The sequence below is a fragment of the Arachis stenosperma genome, chromosome 9 (genome assembly GCF_014773155.1).
Source record: "Arachis stenosperma cultivar V10309 chromosome 9, arast.V10309.gnm1.PFL2, whole genome shotgun sequence".
Lineage (NCBI taxonomy): Eukaryota > Viridiplantae > Streptophyta > Magnoliopsida > Fabales > Fabaceae > Arachis > Arachis stenosperma.
In genome coordinates, this window is record NC_080385.1 from 155,756,600 (window position 1) to 155,775,550 (window position 18,951).

At 29.1% G+C, this 18,951-nt stretch overlaps 2 protein-coding genes across 2 annotated transcripts; one reads left to right on the forward strand and one right to left on the reverse strand.

The window, feature by feature from the left end:
• Nucleotides 1-4,618: 4,618 nt before the first annotated feature.
• On the forward strand, nt 4,619-9,462 carry LOC130950744 (triacylglycerol lipase 1). Its single transcript, XM_057879312.1, has 9 exons — nt 4,619-4,874; nt 5,147-5,269; nt 5,681-5,821; nt 6,392-6,502; nt 6,589-6,732; nt 6,816-6,856; nt 6,958-7,034; nt 8,191-8,286; nt 8,905-9,462. Exons 1-9 carry the CDS (start codon nt 4,710-4,712, stop codon nt 9,225-9,227), a joined length of 1,221 nt encoding a protein of 406 aa, XP_057735295.1. The 5' UTR covers nt 4,619-4,709; the 3' UTR covers nt 9,228-9,462.
• A 1,595-nt stretch (nt 9,463-11,057) lies between these two features.
• LOC130948612 (putative UDP-glucose glucosyltransferase) lies at nt 11,058-12,788 on the reverse strand. Its single transcript, XM_057877409.1, has one exon. It carries the CDS (start codon nt 12,692-12,694, stop codon nt 11,213-11,215), a length of 1,482 nt encoding a protein of 493 aa, XP_057733392.1. The 5' UTR covers nt 12,695-12,788; the 3' UTR covers nt 11,058-11,212.
• Nucleotides 12,789-18,951: the final 6,163 nt, after the last annotated feature.

Below are 18,951 nucleotides of genomic sequence, written 5' to 3' on the forward strand. Positions count from 1 at the left end.
AGATATTAATGAATGATCGTTTCTTTTAAAATAAAATGGAGTACAATTTTAGGTTATTTCATAATTAACAATAATACTTGATTATTTCTTTAAAAATAAATTACATTATGATTTTAGGTTATTTTATAATAATAATTAATGTTCATAATATTGAATTACTCTAAATATTTTTATTTTCTATCGTTAATAGTTAATCCTAAATTAAAAATATTATGTTAAATTGTTGAATAGTCTAAGTATAACCAGAGTTAATTTAGTTTATTTGTTTATTAATATAATTGATTGAAAGCATAAATGATAAATAAGACAAGCAAATAATTAAAAAAATAGAATGTTAATAATTACTTAAAATAGATAACAAAATAAGTTATAGGGTATTACTTTATTTAAATTATTAATAATTAAAAGAACAAAAGGTCAATAATTATTTTTAAAATAGACATTAAATTTAGTTTTATAGTACTAATTTATTTGAGTTTTTAATAAAATTTTATAATTTTTAGATTTATATCTACTCAATTTATGTATTTTATTTTATTCTACTTTAATAAAAAATTATGACGTGCATTTTTAATTATTTATTAGATAGTATAGAAAAATGAGTTATATCAATTATAATTAATTAACGATAATTGATATCAATTAATTGATTGTATTAATTTATAATATGAATAACATATAATAAATGTTATGAAATTAATTATAATAAATTAATAATTAATAAATAAAAAACTAAAATGAACTTTTTATTTTTTGAATGGCTATAGTTTTGATAATTTCACTTTTTTTATCTCTTCTTTTCACGTTTATTTCTTTTAATTTATTAAACTAAATCAATTATACTAATTATTTGTATTAACTAATTAAGTACTTTTTAATGGGTTATTATAACTGTGTTTTTAGACCATAAGTTAAAAATATTATAAAAAATATTTTATAAATATTATTGAAAAATAAATATTTTTAAAATGTGTCCTTAAGACACAAATTAACTAAATTATTTTTCAATTTAATGTGTTTGATTCATTCAATTGTATTAATTATAACTAATCAATTATGTAACTTGATTTGATTAGAATAAATATTTTATCATTTAATATTTTATTTGATTCATTAAATTACATTAATCATAACTTTAAATATTTAAATTAGAGTAAATATCAAATTATTTTAAATTTTGTTTAATTCATTAAACCAAATTAATTATAACTAATTTATTATTTAATTTGATCAAGATAAATATTAAATTATTTAATAAATATTATATAAAGTAATAAAATAAATGAACTCAATTAATTTATTTATTATCTTATTATTTTATATATCCCTTTTCTTCCTCTTTATTTTGTACTTCAGGTAAAATATTTGTAATTTTTATTTTTGTTTGTTTATCTTAATTTTGCTAATATATTTCTATGATTTTATTTTATATTAATTCTTTTTTATTTATTTTGATTAATAATTCTTAAGGGTATTATTATTTTATTTAAAGATAATTTAAATTTTTTGTAATATTTTTATAAAAGTTGATTAATAGGTTCTTTTTTAAAATATTGTTTTTGAACTTTTTTTAATAAGATTGTATCTTAATTTTTCTCTTTCATCCTTTGTATTAATTAATTATATTAATCTTCAATTGAAATATATTTTTTATCTACTCCTCACATTATTTTTTCTATCTTCTTTTACTTTTCTTAATTGCTCTTTCTACTTTATTTTTAATTGTTTATTTTACTTTTACTTATTATATATAGATTTATTATAGTTCATCAAGGTTCTTTTTTAATTTAAGTGATTTTTTAGGTTATATTTTACCATTGATGCTTTTATTTTGTTTAGTGTATTTTTTTTAGTCTGTATTTAAGATAATAATCTGTAAATATTTATTATATTATATAAAAATTAAATTTCTGCACTTAATGATAAAACTGTCGGCATGTTTCTGATTGTATTTTTTTATTTATTTTTTTTAACTCATTAAATTCAATTTATTATAATAAATTATTTATATCAACTAATTGATTTTGTTAATTATTTAAATATCATACAATTTGTTATAATTTCTATTAATCAATTAATTGTAATTCAAATTGAATGATTATTTTGTTACAAAATTATTATTTCCTAATCTATTTATGGGCAATACATATATTAATTATAATCGCAAATTAAGCTATTTTACATTAAATCACTTATATAATGGTCATCTCATTTATTATCATAAATGTTGAATTAAATAAGTCATTATTACTTTAGATTTAGAATTAAATGAGAATAAAATTAGAGATACTATTTTATTTGGCCTTTCGGGTTTAATGGGTGTCACACTTAAATATAAATAGTGACTTCCAAATTTTGGTCTTCAACACATCAAAGCCACCTTCGTAACTCTTTTTCCATAAAGAAATTGTAATTCAACTATATCAGGGATACAGAAGGTTTTTAAAGAACAAGAGAATGGTCTGAATTTACACGAATTCTAAATATTCGAATTGAACTTACGATGTTGTTTCAGTTGGTTGTCGTTACGACAATGACTCTAATCTATACGTATATAAAGACTAGAATAGATTAAATATTATTTAAGTAATTTATTTCTAATATTGGTATTTGATTAAATTAGTTTTAGAGAAATTTAAATTGTTGACTCAATTTATATATTACAACTATTCTTTTTTAATATATTATTTTTATATTTTTTAATATAAAAATTCCTTTTTTTTCTGATTTTTAAGTTTTTTTTTTGGATATATGTATCACTTTTTTTTTCATTTTATATTTCAGATTAGTAATGTGATTATTAAGAAAAATGTATATAAAAGAAGAAAAAGAAATATTAAAACATCACTATTTAAAAATAAAAAGAAAGATACGTGAAAAAAAGGATAATGAAAAATTAAAACATCACTGTTATAAAAAAAACTGTTAATATACGTATGAATGGGGCTGGAATTAAGGAATATATATGAATATAAAAAATAAAAAATTATTGCACAATTGTAGAATAAACAATAATCATATATATAAAATAAAATAATTATAACAAAAAAATAATTAATATATGTGATTTAAATGTTTTTAATAACCAGTAACATAAAGTTTAACAAAATATAATTTATATATTTTTTTATTTATGTATATGTATAGAATTATTTATATATATGTATATATATTAAGAAAAACTACCGTAATACATACATACATACATATATATATAATTATTTAACAAAATTAAATATAAGGTGAAAAGTAGTTTCATTTAAATTTGACAAGAACACAAGACGACTTACATAAAAATGGTTCTCATGAATAATAAGGTAAGTTTATTATTTTTCATAATTCTTTCAAGTGATGCTAGGTCCATTTTTAAGTTTATTTGATAAATAAACCCTTGCACGAATCAAAGACAGTGCGATTTTATAGATTTATAAGTGCTAATAACCTTTATATTTAATTTGTTTTATAGTGTGATAATAGCCAATATATTTGTTGGTGAATTTAACTATTACTATATTATTTATGATCACATTCAGTATATATGTCTGATTTATTGAAGAAAGTAGATTATTAAAACCAATTAATAACTATTTTAAAGTTAATCCAATTAACACTAAATTAAAAAAAACAAATAATGCATAACATGTTTTTTTTTATTAATCAAATTATTATAATTCAAAATAATTTTTAAAAAATAATTTAAAATTATAATTTCAATCTTATTACGTGCATGGCACAGGTAATTATACTTGTGGTATTAATAAATTTTAGGATACTCACTGAAATTTGCCTCCCTTTTTTGGGTCAGGATGGGACCCTATTCGATAAAAGCTACTAAAACGAGTAAGCCCAATAGTCATTCTCCTTTTTGTTCGACAGGGTGGTATCTCTTTTTGGGCCAACAAAATACGAAACACTAAGCCCAGAAAGTTAGCTCCTGGATGGGCCTAATTTGATGAAAAAACAAAAAAAGTAAAAGGCAAACTAGAACGAGTACCCAAAAGAAGAAAAAACATCTGGCGTCCTGAATTATTGATAAATAATAAAAACATAAAAATAATAAAATTGTGATGGAAGTGGATAACTTGTTTAAAAGAAACACAATAATTAAGAGTTTTGATTAGGGGATGACGTACCCACTCGCTACGAAATTGCGCGTGGATTTTCACTCCAACCAGAGCGCGCCATGTTTCATCCCCGCCAAAGAGCGGTGGTTGCGGTTGGCCATCAACAACCACCTCTACGGTATACTTCCATGTCCATGAAACTTCCCTTAACCAAGCTACTTCGAAAATTTGCAATACAAAAGTAAATGCAACGTAAACACCCCCCTCCGTAAAACCAAGCTACTTATTGCGCCGTTCCCCTAAGCGTCATTCATACTCTACCCTCTATTAACATTAACATACGTTAACGGAACCACCGATATGAAATGAGAATAACAGTGTGAAGAAAGAATCGCAAATGAATAAGTTGGAGTATTTTTAACGGTAAGCAGATAAGCAGTTGCAAATAAATAACTAACTACTAGTCCTGTACTGTTGAGAGTATGAGTATTTGGTAGTTTTTGCATCACGCGCCGTGAGAGCGCGTGGTGGTGTCCAATCCCGCACCTATTATAATAGTGCTACTCTGAGGCTTACACTCAGAAGATCGTAGACTCATCCTTCCGCTGCGATTGGGAGGGAGCGAGGTGCATTCAATCTTTCAAGATGGCGCGGAGGTTGTTGGCGGCACTGGCAGCCATTTCCATAACCGTCTCTGTACTTTTCGGAGATTCCGTTGACTGCTTCGACGGTGGCGGCAAATCCGAACCACAGCCCACTCTCTGCGACGAGCTCATTCTCCCCGCCGGTTACCCCTGCTCCGAATACATGGTAACCCCTCACTCTCTATACCTTACTTCAACAACCAATTCACTCAACCTCTTTTTTCCTTCTCTCTTAAACATCGAATATTTGATATTATTTGCAGTTGCAGAAATTCAACCTTTAATGCTAAAATTGGATCATTCAGATTATTATTCATTTGTTGTTATCATTGTCATTATTCGTCTGCTAATACTGATAGTGTCTTTTGGTGTCAGCTAATAGCCAAGTGTTGGAGGGTTGTTGTTTTAATTTGTCCAGTTTTCTGTGTTGATTTTCAGATTCAAACGAAGGATGGTTTCTTGTTAGGTCTTCAGCGTGTGTCTTCTTCTTCATCTTCTCTTCGTTTCGGGCATGCAGGAGAGCGAGGCCCTCCGGTTCTGCTTCTGCATGGCCTATTCATGGTTGGTGCCCTCTCCTTCATTTCATCACTTTACTCTTTGTAATAGATATATGTTCTTATAGCAAGTTACAGTGTGTTTCAACTCACTCCACTTTGTCATAGGGCTATATTTGGATAAGAGGAGGGCTAGGGGCCAGCAACTTTTGTAATTTGTAGCTATCAAGTAGCCATCAATGATGTTTTTAATGGTGTGAGATTTCATCCAATGGTATGGGATTACTCACTTTTCTTTCGCTGGTTACATGCTGGCCAGAATTTAATAAAGTTGCTAGGCCCCTAGACTTTTCCTTTGGGTAATTGGATTAATGTTACAAGTTTACTTGTTCAGGCTTTAGTGAAGTTCCCTTTTGAAGTTTTAAACAATCTGATTGAACCTCCATTTTGATATGTTGATGTTATTTGACTTGATCAGGCAGGTGATGCATGGTTTCTAAATACTCCTGAACAATCATTGGGCTTCATCCTTGCAGATCAAGGTTTTGATGTATGGGTAGGAAATGTACGGGGAACACGCTGGAGCCATGGCCATAGGTCTTATTCAGTGAAGAATAAGGTGTGTGGCTCTTCTTTGGCCTATAGAGATGCTGAGGGGGTGTTGATTAAACTGAAAATAATATCAGTGCATAAAGTTCAGTGCTAAAATAATTATGAGTCAAAACCAAGAACCAGATGTTCATTTATTCTGAATTTGAATTGGGGGAAAACATTTGCAATTGATATGAATGAGGTCACACTTTAGTAGGTTTTATCATTCGATTATTTAATAGTAAAAGGGCTGGTGCTGAATGTTATCAAGCCTTTTCTATTTACTTTGATATGTTTGAAATAAGAATTATTAAATTATTCTCAGTGCTGAAGCTACTTATATTCAGCACCAAATTGAGTTCCAAAGCACTGTTGATGATCACTAATCACAAGAAGGGAAGAAAGCATGGAGGAGAAGAATTGCAACATCCATAAGATTGTTGATAACCACTGATCTTGAGAAAATATTCTAAATTGTCATGATACTTATATTTTCATTTCACTGTCATTTTCAGTGTATATTATTTTTATTGGAATCGTTAGAGCCAGAGTTTGTACAATGCATCATGTGATTGATTCAACTTTGGTCCCTTTATAGAAATTCTGGGATTGGAGCTGGCAGGAATTAGCCCTGTATGATATGGCAGAAATGATCAATTACATATATTCAGTAACAAATTCAAAGCTATTCATAGTTGGGCATTCACAGGTAGTTATGATTCTGGACATCATCCTTTTCACTTGCTATTTGGTGGTTGTTGTAGTATGCATTTTATTAATTTCTCTTATTTCCAGGGAACAATTATATCTTTTGCTGCCTTCACTCAACCGGATATAGTAGAAAAAGTTGAAGCTGCGGCCCTTCTTTCTCCAATATCATATTTGGATCATGCCACTGCACCTCTTGTGCTTAGAATGGTTAGCATGCACATCGATCAGGTATTTCTTATTTACTCTATGACTACAAGTTTCAGTCTGAAAGTGGGCCTTTGAGATTAGTAATGACTACTGGTTTTATTCAGATGGTTCTTACCATGGGTATTCATCAACTGAACTTCAAAAGGTGATCCTCCCGTCACTCTCTTTTCCTTTTGCCTACATTTCTTGAGTGTATTTCTTGTTCAGTAAATGTTTAACTTCTCTATTTTCCATACTCATTTTCAGTGAGTGGGGAACCAATCTCTTGGTTTCCTTGTGTGATACGCGTCTAAGCTGCGGTGACATGCTTTCATCCATAACAGGTTCATGTGCCCAACACTATCTCTGTCCTCTATGCTTAGAAGGGTTTGACTTTATTTCAGATGCTAGGCTATGAATGTTATTATTGGTTTATGTGTTTGTTCATGCTGCTATTATATTCTCCAATTTCCGGAACTCAAATATGTGGTGTTCGTGGTACTGATGAAAGTGATTAACTATCCAATCCAAATAATTTTCTCCAGATGAGAGTTTTCTATGGTCAATCTTCATGGGGTGATGGTCAGTGGACTATCTTTTTCTTCTTGTTTAGATCCACTGATGTAAGCTTGTTCTCTTTTCCAGTATGTGAATTGTGAAGTCTGTATCTACTTGAGTGGAGGTGAACCCTAGTCTGATTTAGCTGTTAGCTAAGTGTTCTGCTGATAAGGCGGAGTTTGCAAACTTACAACCCTATCTGATTTTTTCACTCACTAAATTTTCAGCTTGCACCTTGCATATCAAATATTGATATCAATGAATCACCACCTTGCACTTTTTTCTTTCACTAAATTCAATTTGGAGTTGCATTTCAATTTTGTGTAGGAATCCTTATGTGCATTGCCTGTCTTATTGAGATATCATGTTTGCTAGGTAGGAATAGTTGTCAGCGATAAGGTAGTATGTTCTAAAATAAAATAAAAATCTTCTCATGAGCCTCTTAATTCCCTTGCTGCTTTCCCATTTCCTGGACTTGCAGCTGGGTATATGGTGGAATGGAAATAAAGTTATGCCTTGAACAGAATTTATAAAATACTTTAAAGGTTAAAGAAGTGGAATTTATGGTGTGGACCATGTTGATGTCTGCTTCCCTCAAAAATAGTTTTCCTGGACTTCCATTGAAGTTAATTACTTCCTTGACCTGAAACATTATGGTGAAATCTGTTTCGCTCTAGCTATAGTGAAGGCAATGGCATAATGCATTGAGAAAATCCAAAGGATATCCTCTCTCTGCCTTTAAGAGGTAGTAGATGTAATCTGCGAACTGATTAACTAGTTCAGTAACTCATTTGGATCAAATAATTGGGAAGTTTCCATTTGGCTTATTCCACATGCTTTGTTGATTTTTTGTTTCGATTTTTGTTCACCACCTGGGAGCGTGGGGGTTTGTTAAATGTTTTTTTTTTTTTTTTTGCTCAAGCCACTTCAATGAAATTGCAGGGAAGAACTGTTGCTTCAATGATTCACGTGTGGCCTATTATCTCGATCAAGAACCTCACCCGTCATCTGCCAAAAACTTGAACCACCTTTTCCAGAGTATGCTCCAATATCCTTATTCAGTAGACTGTAGCTTTAAAGATAGCACGCATAGCTTATGAACATTACTACTTGTTATTTCCGTCATAGGTTTTCATCATATCTGATACCTCTGTTCTTTTTTCTTTCTTTCTCTTTTATTTGCAATAATCATGACTAATTATGACCATGGCATTTGCATGATATAAAGTAGCTAAAGTAGTCTCCTAGATAAATATATATTGTAAAACAGGTATGAACTCTCAATCAATTTTAGCTTGTGGCCTTTTGTTATATTATTATCATTATTTTTATGGTTTACAGCATTGTTCATCTCTTAATGTGTTGGAAAAATGCATGTTAGTGAGAGTAAGGAGAATTACTGGACTAATGAATTGGTGAAGCAAATTCTATTACGTATCTTGTGTTCAATTATGTGTACCTAGCATTATTGGCCCGGGATAAATGTTTATGTTGGGTATGATGTGTTTTGTCTTGCCAAAAGCTGAAAAGCCACATCCATAAAATAATGAATTTCTAGCTAGTGGCATGTGCTTCTTATAATGTTGGTTTCACTTTTGATGTAATGGTTTGAATTAAATACTTTTACGGTCTCTCTAATAATGCATGTGTCTACAGTGATCCGCGAAGGTACTTTCTCCAAGTATGATTATGGAAAGTTAAAAAATGTGAAAGTGTATGGAAAGTTCAAACCACCAAAGTTCGATCTTAGCCGCATACCAAAATCATTGCCTTTGTGGATGGCTTATGGTGGAAATGATGCTTTAGCAGATGTAACGGATGTCAAGCACACTCTCCAGGAATTGCCATCCACACCGGAGCTGGTTTATCTTGAAAACTATGGCCATGTTGACTTTATTTTAAGCTTGCAAGCAAGACAAGATCTATATGATCCTATGATTAATTTTTTCAAGTCATCGGGCAAATATAGTAGCATTTAAAAATACAATATTATAATATTTGCCGTTATTACTTGCACCATGTAATATAGTAACGGTTTATTGATCCGTGAATCCCTCCACTTTCTCCCTAAAGTTAATATTCTGTGGAGCCCATCTCTTGATCTCCTTCCTGTAAAAATTATGAACCATAGAGGAAAAGATTCAATGGCAATGCAAGCACATACCTTCTGTAATCTCTAAAGCATCTTTTATATGATTATTGTTATTATTATTATGACGAGGTTATTTATTCCTTCATTAATCATTATGGTGTTGCTCTCTCCTTTTCCTCCGTCTAACCATTGCTTGCAAAAATATAAGCAAGCAAAGTATCTTTTGTACCCTTATTCTATCTCTTGGTATCAAAATTGTGGTAAATTATTGATTCGTCATGTGTCTAAATACGGGATTTATTTATTATAAAAAAAAGAATTTTAAACTTTTTGTGTTAAAAAAATATCATTCTGGATCCAATGGCACATTCAATAAAGATTTGATAGATATGTGTTCGAATATTCCTTACTATTGTATTAGAAAAATGGTAGAAGTATATGCAATAATAATATTAAATAAAGGTGAAAACTCAGCTGAAGTCGACTTCACATAAAGTTAATATCTGAAAGTCATTAGATAAAAATTTAATCAAATTAGTCAAATCATTTAACGGCTCTCAAGTATTAACGGCTCTCAAGTATTAATTTCACATGAAATCGACTGCATCTAAATTTTCATCTTAGATAAATACAAAAAAAAAAAGACAAACTAAAATACTTTTATTTCTGTAACCTCAAAAGCTGTGTAGTACTGTGTACTCGTTAGTGTTTAGTCATGATTTCTTAAGACACTGGGCGACAAAACATTGATTTTTGGCCAGTATCCGATTCTCATTTCTGATTTCTCGTTTCTCATTTGAAATTGAATCAACGTGTTTCTCATTTCCGTCTCTAGGACCGTTTCACGAGTGCCTCAGTAAGTGCCTCACCAATAATAAATAATACACCATTATATATAAATAAACAACAATCCTATATTTCCAATGATTATTAACATTTTGAGCCAATATTTAATTAATAATAATTTACATTCACACTTATAACAATTTATTCATATAATTTATATTTATATTTATATTTATTAAAGTTAATATACATAAATTAATAAATTTATACTCATTTATTAAAATTTATATATATAAACCAATAGGGTGTATCTATTAAAAATAATTTAATATTTATACCTACTAAATCTTAAAAAATTACAACTCCCAAAATTTTCTCATGAACAAACGTTAACATTCTCTCTCTCTCTTTACTTACCCTATACTACGGTCTACGGCCATGGTTGTCTCCTATAAAGGTATTGAGTAAGCCTAGGCATAAAAAAAAACGCACGTGATCTGAGCCCCTCCCATGTGCATTGTACGATGGTGCTAATTAAGTGCTAACCTTATAAATGATTATATATTTCGGTGATAAACTGATATTAAACGGGATCACTCATTCACTCACTCACCTAACTCTTTTCTTCTTTGATTTCTTTGTTTACCTCACCTAACTCTGCTCTTGTAACAAAAATAAAGTAAATTCTTCTGGTTAGAAGACTAATATTCTTACCAAAGTCTTCCCCTACTTTCTTCTTTTCTTGCATGTGGATTCATTAATAATGTATCACACGCCAACTAGAATTTCAATTTATGTACCAGACGATAAAACAAATGAACACGTACAACAATAATTCAAATACCCAAAAAGGAAGTAATAATAATGGTTTTTGTTTAGTTTCTGGAAGTGGGAGAACTAGTAGGAACAATTCTTTTGGAGGCTTTAGAAATGGAGAAAATAAATCTTCATAATTAATCTTGAATACGTTAATTCCAACAATAATAATGCATTAGAAACACTTAATAACAATCTGGTGATGAGAACAAAATGTTACAAATACAAATAAATCTTTTTAAAAAAGGAACAACATTACTCATGATTCCCTTAATATGGAATCTTATTATTATTATTATTATTGTTGTTGATGCTGCTAATGACATTAAGAGCAGCAGCACCACGATTCTTGATATCTTCAACAAAGGCATCAAGATTCCGATCAGAAGAACCACCGTCAGAGATAGCATCGTCAGCCGCCTTCTTCCACTTCAACGCGTTCTGCTTCAACTGCTCTGCTTTTTCCCCAACCATGGCTTCTAACAAACACTTCTTAACCTCATCTCTGTTAACGATCTTATTCTCTGCTTGGCTATAACCCAACCTGATCCCAGCGCCAAAAACATCGACGATGAACTTGGCATTGGTGTTCTGGTCACCCCAGGCAGGAAAAGTCAACATTGGAACACCAGAAGCCAGTGATTCCATTGTAGAGTTCCAACCACAGTGAGTGACAAAACACGCCACAGAAGGATGAGACAGAACCTCCTCTTGTGGACTCCATTGAACCACTTTTCCCCTTTCAGCAGTTTTCTCAACGAACCCTTCTGGAAGAACATGTGGCTTCACGTTCCAGTCCTTAGGTGGCAGCTTCAAAACCCACAAAAACGACACCTCAGACTCCAAAAGCCCATGGGCAATTTCGTCTATTTGCTCCTGCGGGTGGTACACCAAGCTCCCGAAGCTTATGTAAACCACCGAACGCGGTTCTCTCGAGTTCAGCCATTCAACGCAGTTCTCTGACTTTGTTATCATGTCTCCACGAATGTTACTTCCTCCCATTCTTGCTTTCGGGTTCTTGAACAACGGGCCCACGGGCCTTATGCTCATTGATTTCGAGAAGAAGCTGATGAAATCCTTCTCTAACTCCTCGTATGTGTCCACCAAGATACAGAAGGGTTTGGACAAGTTCTTGAACTGTTCTAATATGACCGTTCCCAGAATCGGGAAGGGACTGAAAGGGTGCAAGAAATCTGGGATCTCGTTGTGTTTGAGAGTAACGGAAGGTAAATTAACATCGATGTAAGGTTGATCGTGTGAAGGGAAGCTAACCAGTTTGTGGTGGTAGTGATAGTAAGCAGTGAAGACTGCCGTTGACTGAATCCATAAGAGAGCAGAAGGAACACCGTGTTCTTCAGCAACGTCGCAAACCCACGGGAAGAAAGGGTTGTTTATGATGCAAGAGATTGGTTGGTTTGACTCTGCGTGCTTCTTGATCATTTGAGAAACGAATCTCTTGCCAACAACTTCCAGATGCTTCGTGTGATCGCCCAGATTCTTCCTGATGGGATCGTCGTCCTGTAAGCCATCGTCGAAGAACTCGAACTTGAGGAAACCATCGCCGACCGGAGCAACGAACTTCTCGGCGATGTTGTTGGCGTTTCTGATGTCCCTGCCGGCGTCCTCGGTGGTGGAGAAAGTGACGAATAAGCCCCTGGCGGCGAGGCACTTTCCTAGCCTCAGGAGAGGGTTTATGTGTCCCTGTGCTGGAAACGAAATCAGCAAGACGTGTATGGCAGCTTCAGACCCCATTTTTGTGCTTCTCTTTTCTTTCTTTCTCGCAAATAACACTCTCTTATGTTTTCTTCCACTACGTTAAATATAACAGGAATACTCTCACCATATATCTTCACACCAAGATGCAATTAAAAAGAGGGGAATGCTAAATTTTTATGTCTTTAATTAATTATTAATATTTAAAAATATAAAATAAAATATATTATAAAAATAATAATCGGGCTACGCTATAGTAAAAAAATGGATTTTCTTTCATTTTTTTAACATTTAAAAAAATACAATATAATTTTTTATTATTAATTTTATAAGTGAAATCAAAATTAAATATAAAAAAAATAACGAAGAATGAGAAATCATAATTGATACCATCTCTTTTATAGTAGAGTCTATGTCATAATAAATTATATTATAAATTAATTTATTACTTATAGAGAAATGCTCTTGTACAGTTGTAAAATGTCCAACTCTGAGGAGATATGGATGTATACTTCCATTTATTTTGTTTGTAGTAACTAATAACACTCACTATAATTTTGTTAATTTATTCTTATTCTATTTTATTTTAGCCACGCTTTTGCTTCATTTTTTAAATTATTTTTCTAATCTTCAAAATTTTTTTAAGATTTAAGAGTTACGATTAAGATTTAAAATTTAAAATAAAAAAACAAAAAATATAGACAATAAGAATATCAAATAATATAAATAATAAATATGTTGGATGTTTAATTTAATAGGTATGTAGATGATTATATTTATTATTTTTAATTGAATAGTTTAATGGTTATTTCTTTTGATTCGGTTTACTCATATATAGTTAATAATGGATAGATATTCAATTCATTAGATGTGCAGATGTTAGGATTTAGGAGATAATTTTAGAGTGAAATGTTTTTTATTTTATTAGACCAATTCTAGAGCCTATTGTTCATATTGTTCACAAAAATTATTATCTATCTAATAAAATTCATAAAAAATTAATTAATATTAAATAAAAAATTAATTTCTACTACTATTTTTTTATATATAAATTTGCTAAATGAACTAAAGTGTGGATAAAGTTGATACACATTATATTTCCCAAAAAAAGTTGCGTGTGAAATAAAATAAAATATTAGAATAATAAACTTATACCTATATTAGAATATCTTATGAAAGTTGCATCAATGAGTGTGACTTAAATAAGATTAAATATTATAATAATAAACGTTTACCTATATTAGAATCACCAAATGTAACACAAACTTTCCACTGTTTATTATTTATTATATTTAAATTTTATAAAACTTTTGATTTCACAATCAAAAATACAGTTATACACAAATCATGATTGTTATATTGTTGCCCATCATTATATTGCATTTAGGACCGCTGAAAAGTATGTATAGTCTTGGTAGCAAAAAATGTTATTTTCCGAGAAAATAAATTGAAAAGAAAAAACTTAAAAAACATGTAAAATCAAAGTGAGCTACGGTAGTTATTTGCATATTCAAAATTCCTCACGCAAGTTGATGATGAGGACACACTATAATATATGTGTTTCATCGTCATCATCATAACTATGCGACACGAGTCCTTTTAATGAATTTCCTTCTTTTTCTTTTTTTTTTTTGTCAAAGATGAAAAATAATTCCTAACATAATTAATATAGTAAATATTTTTTATATTCACAACTCTAAGAACGTTTAACAAAAATAACAATAAGAAACTTTTTTATTTGAGCTGAAAAAAAAATAATGCATATATACAACTGCTGCATGCGCGGAGGACTTTGTATAAATATAGATAACAAGAGTATATAATTAAAATAAATATTTTAATGAGCATGAATATGTTTTCTATTTTAATTTTTTTAGTATATACCTAAATACACATCTTTTGAAATTGAATATTTTTTTCAAAAAAAATTATTACGTTAAAAATTTTGGACTTTACAAAAATAAACCATATAAATCTTCCTTCGTCATATTTTTAAAAATTTATTTGTCTAACTAAAAATGATAAATCTAACTAAAATATAGATTTAACTAATATTTACCAAAGTGATTTGACCAAAACAAAGTTTAACCAATGCTATGCATGCGTGCTTAGCTGTAATGTGAGAACGACAAATTTAATTACGGTGATGAAAGCAGCTTTTAGGTTCCCATTAAGTGTTACATATACACGTAATATGTACGAAATAGATTATTTGCTCTTCTAACTATTTGAAAGAATTAATGAAAATTTTATTTTTCATAAAATAACTTAATAGACAAAATAAGATAATTAATAAGAACCTCTTAGGGATTATAATGTGAAATAAAAAAAATTTTCAAATATTAATATATTAAGAACTCAAGTGTTTCTTTTATGTTTTTCATGAGAAATGTGAAAATCATGGGCAGCTGCTACCCCCTACCAATACGACCCTAACTCCTGACCTTATTTCAAATTATTAAATCAATTATTATATATTTAGTGTATATTTGCATATAAATATTTAATTTATTTTTAATATATTTAATATTTTAACATATTTTAAATCGATAATTAATTTGATAATGATTTTTAATATGGACATGTCATCATAGTTTATATATATGTATAACTATAGATATATGTGAATTCAGATTTAATATTTTAATGTTATTTTTAATCAAATCATCGAGCGGACAAAAACGAGGTTAGGTTTAAGAATTAAGATGTTATTTTTATAATTTAAATTTTAATAATTAATTTTAAAATAAAAGATTTATTTTAAAACAAGCAAAATAATTTCATATTTATCAGGTTTTCATCCTCATCAGCACACAGTGTAACTTGCCACGGGATAGAGAAGGGAATTAAATGAGCATCATTAATACGATAATTAAAGGAATTGCTAAGTATTATAAACAGAAAAGGCTATTTAAAACAATTATGGACGGAAATCAAGGATAAATATAGGTGTGTAGTTGATTTTACGTGAAGTTGATAATTGATAATTATTAATAATTTGACATTAAATTTTTATCAAATAATTTTTATTTATCAACTTCACATCAAGTCGACTGCAGTTAAATTTTCAGCTAAATGTAAGCATGCTTCACGAACTCAACCCAAACAATTACTTAGATAATTACTAGAATATTCAATCGGTATTTGACTATTTTGTTTGAATTGTTTGAGGCATATTAGCAATTTTAGCACAAAATTCACCTTAAAAAAAAATCTTTTTTATCCGAGATTATTTGTAAAAAGAAAAAGGGATAAATAAAATAAGTGGCAGCCTGGCGGGTGCGTAAATTTCTCTATTTTAACGACATCTTTTCTTAGTCTGGAACAATTTCTATAAATAAAAAGATTTTAAATTAAATGACTAGGGCCACTAGGGACTATGTCTTGTCTGTTTCCATTTATATATTTTATTTCTTATTAAATTATGTCCCAATTGGACCCTGTATTAGTCATTTAGTTGTGTATAACTATTATTACACGAATATATACAAACACTAAATAAAAACAAATTCATTGATCCTCGGCATGATGATGAGATATTATTCACCAATGCATGCATTAGATTCAACATTGTTTATATCAAAGACATTCGATTCAATATTACATAATTGATTACGTCATAGGAATGGATATCCCTTCGTATTAAACATTGACGCATAAAATACGTAATTTGAATATCCCCGACAGTATCGAACTTTCATGTAACATACGGAGCAGTGTATAATTTTACAGTGGAATTAACTATCTTTTAAATATGATTTTTTATTTAATTTTTAAAAAAGAGATAAAATAAAAAGTAAATAATTTTAATTTTTGATCAATTAATACGTAAAATTAGGTCTTTAAATAAATTAAACAGTACAACTAAATAGTTTTTAAATATTATCTTTTATTCAACCATTAAAAAAGAAAGAGAATAAAAAACAAATAATTCTCTTAATTTTTTAAATAATTAATACATAAAAATAGATATTTAAATTAATTAAATAATAATAAATTTTTAAAAAGATTAAATAAATACTAAAAATTAAAAGACAATTAATATTTTTTATTAAATAATAATAAATTCTTAAAAAAATCGACTAAAGACAAAAAATCAAAGAACAACTAAAATTTCTCATCATTCTATTATTAGTTGACCTCTTTTAATTCTTTTTGCTTTTTGTACATTTTGTTATACTTTATCTCACTTTTCTACTAACGAAAAATCCGTGCCCGTATAAAATTATGAGGCCTTGCGTGCCCATATACAGAAAATATTACAGCGTATATAGGTATATAACAAGAATTCAACTAGACTAATTATTTTTCAATCAATATTAATTAATTTTTTAAAATGATTATTTTTTATTTTAAATTATAAATTTGAAATTTTCGTGGAGAATAATAAAAAGTGGTGGTAGTTGACTTGCGTGGTTCAGTTCAAAATAACGTGTTTCTCTAAGAGTGGCCACCACAAGTTATGATGATCACAAATAACGTGAATTATTAGCCTCCATAAATAGTAGTCAAGGACGCTTTGTTTGTTGACTTTCTTCATGTTACTTTCTTATAGCTTCATACAATCATGCTTCATACTTATTAACTCAATAATTAACTGCAAATTTAATTAGTTTCTAGAATATAAGTCTAGTATCAATTACTATTATTATTGTAGGAAACATTTTATCAGCGTCATTATTAGATAGCGTTTGTTTTGAGGTATTGAGACATAAATTATAAAATAAAAATTGAGAGACTGAGATTATTATATTTGTTAATTTAAAAATTGGTATTAAAATTTTTGTTTTTATTCTCAAAAATTTAATATTTCACTACTTCTAAAAAATAGGGATACAGAGAACTAAAATTTGTAGAGATAAATACCGAAATTTTTATAATATTTTATACCTAAAATATCCTCATTTCAATTAATTAATTCTAATTTTATCTTTTGTGCAAATTAAATTAGAGTTTCATTCTTATTTCAATTTTTATCTCTCACTTTGCATCAAACAGAATATCGAGATTTATTTTAATTTCTGTCTCTTAGTCTCTGTCTCTCAATATCAGTCTTTTTGTCTCTATCTCTCAATCAAATACTACCGTATTGATCTTGATAAAACAACTTTATTAGATAATTAACTAGGATACCAGCCAACTATAATTAATTAATAGATGAACTGTAAAAAAAATCATAAAACAAATTATAACTCTAAATCAAGAGTAATCCTAATTAATCTCATTTAGTTGTGCTGTTTAGTATCACTTCCAACAGTTTCCGTCATTGTTCATACCATCACTGCACTATTATGCCGTGTTGTCTATCACCGTCCGTTGCTCAGCTGTCGTTCACTGCTAACAGATGTTTTTTGTTCCTACGAATGTATAAAAAATAAATAAAAGAAAATTATTAAAAAAGAAATAATTTTGAATGTTTCTCACATCCAAAATTTGGATGTTTAAATTTAAGAGATATTGAATAATAAAAAAAATATTCAAAATATAAGAATAAAAAGCATTCAAAAATTAAGAAAAAAACATCTAAAACTATTAAAAAAATAATTCAAAACCTAAACAAAAGAGATATTCAAAACATAAAAAAAAAAAACGGAAGAAGTGGCAGCGCAACAAGGGGAGTTAGAGGGAGATGACGCAATTTTGCGATAAGAGGAGTTCCATGCAAAGGACACGACGACGTAGCGAGACGAGTTAGAGGAAAAGACTGCAGCATAAGAATTTGGAGAGAAAAATCGCAATGCGATAAATTAAAATGAAAGAACACGTATTTTTTTAGTGTAAACTTAATTTTTTAAAATTTTAAAAAAAATTGACTGCTAAGTTTATCAGTTAATTACTTGTTACATATATTTTTTATTTTTTATTTCTAATAATTAAGTGGCAAGAGAAAATATAAAGTAACATGGGTATTAGTGCATCAAAATAGTCAATTAGCAAGTTGCTTCTTACTCAAAGCCATGCTACTACTACATACTACATTTTGTTAAATATAGTTTCTCACTCACGTGATTTATTTACTATTTACAAACTTAAAAAATGTTACGAGAATTGAGATCTGAGCCGCCCACTAAAATAGAAAAGGTATTTAGCTTTACCACGTGACTGAAAAAATTCTAGAAGCATTATTATTAAAAGTAGGTATCCTTTTTTAATTTGTTGGTGAGGATTCGGGAGAATTATTACTTGCTGCTTTGCATATTAGTTAGTAATAAAATATAAGTATATTTGAGGAATTCTAAATAGTTTATTACGACTCTTTGTGGTTCGTAACTTCCTATAATATATGAGCAGGTGAA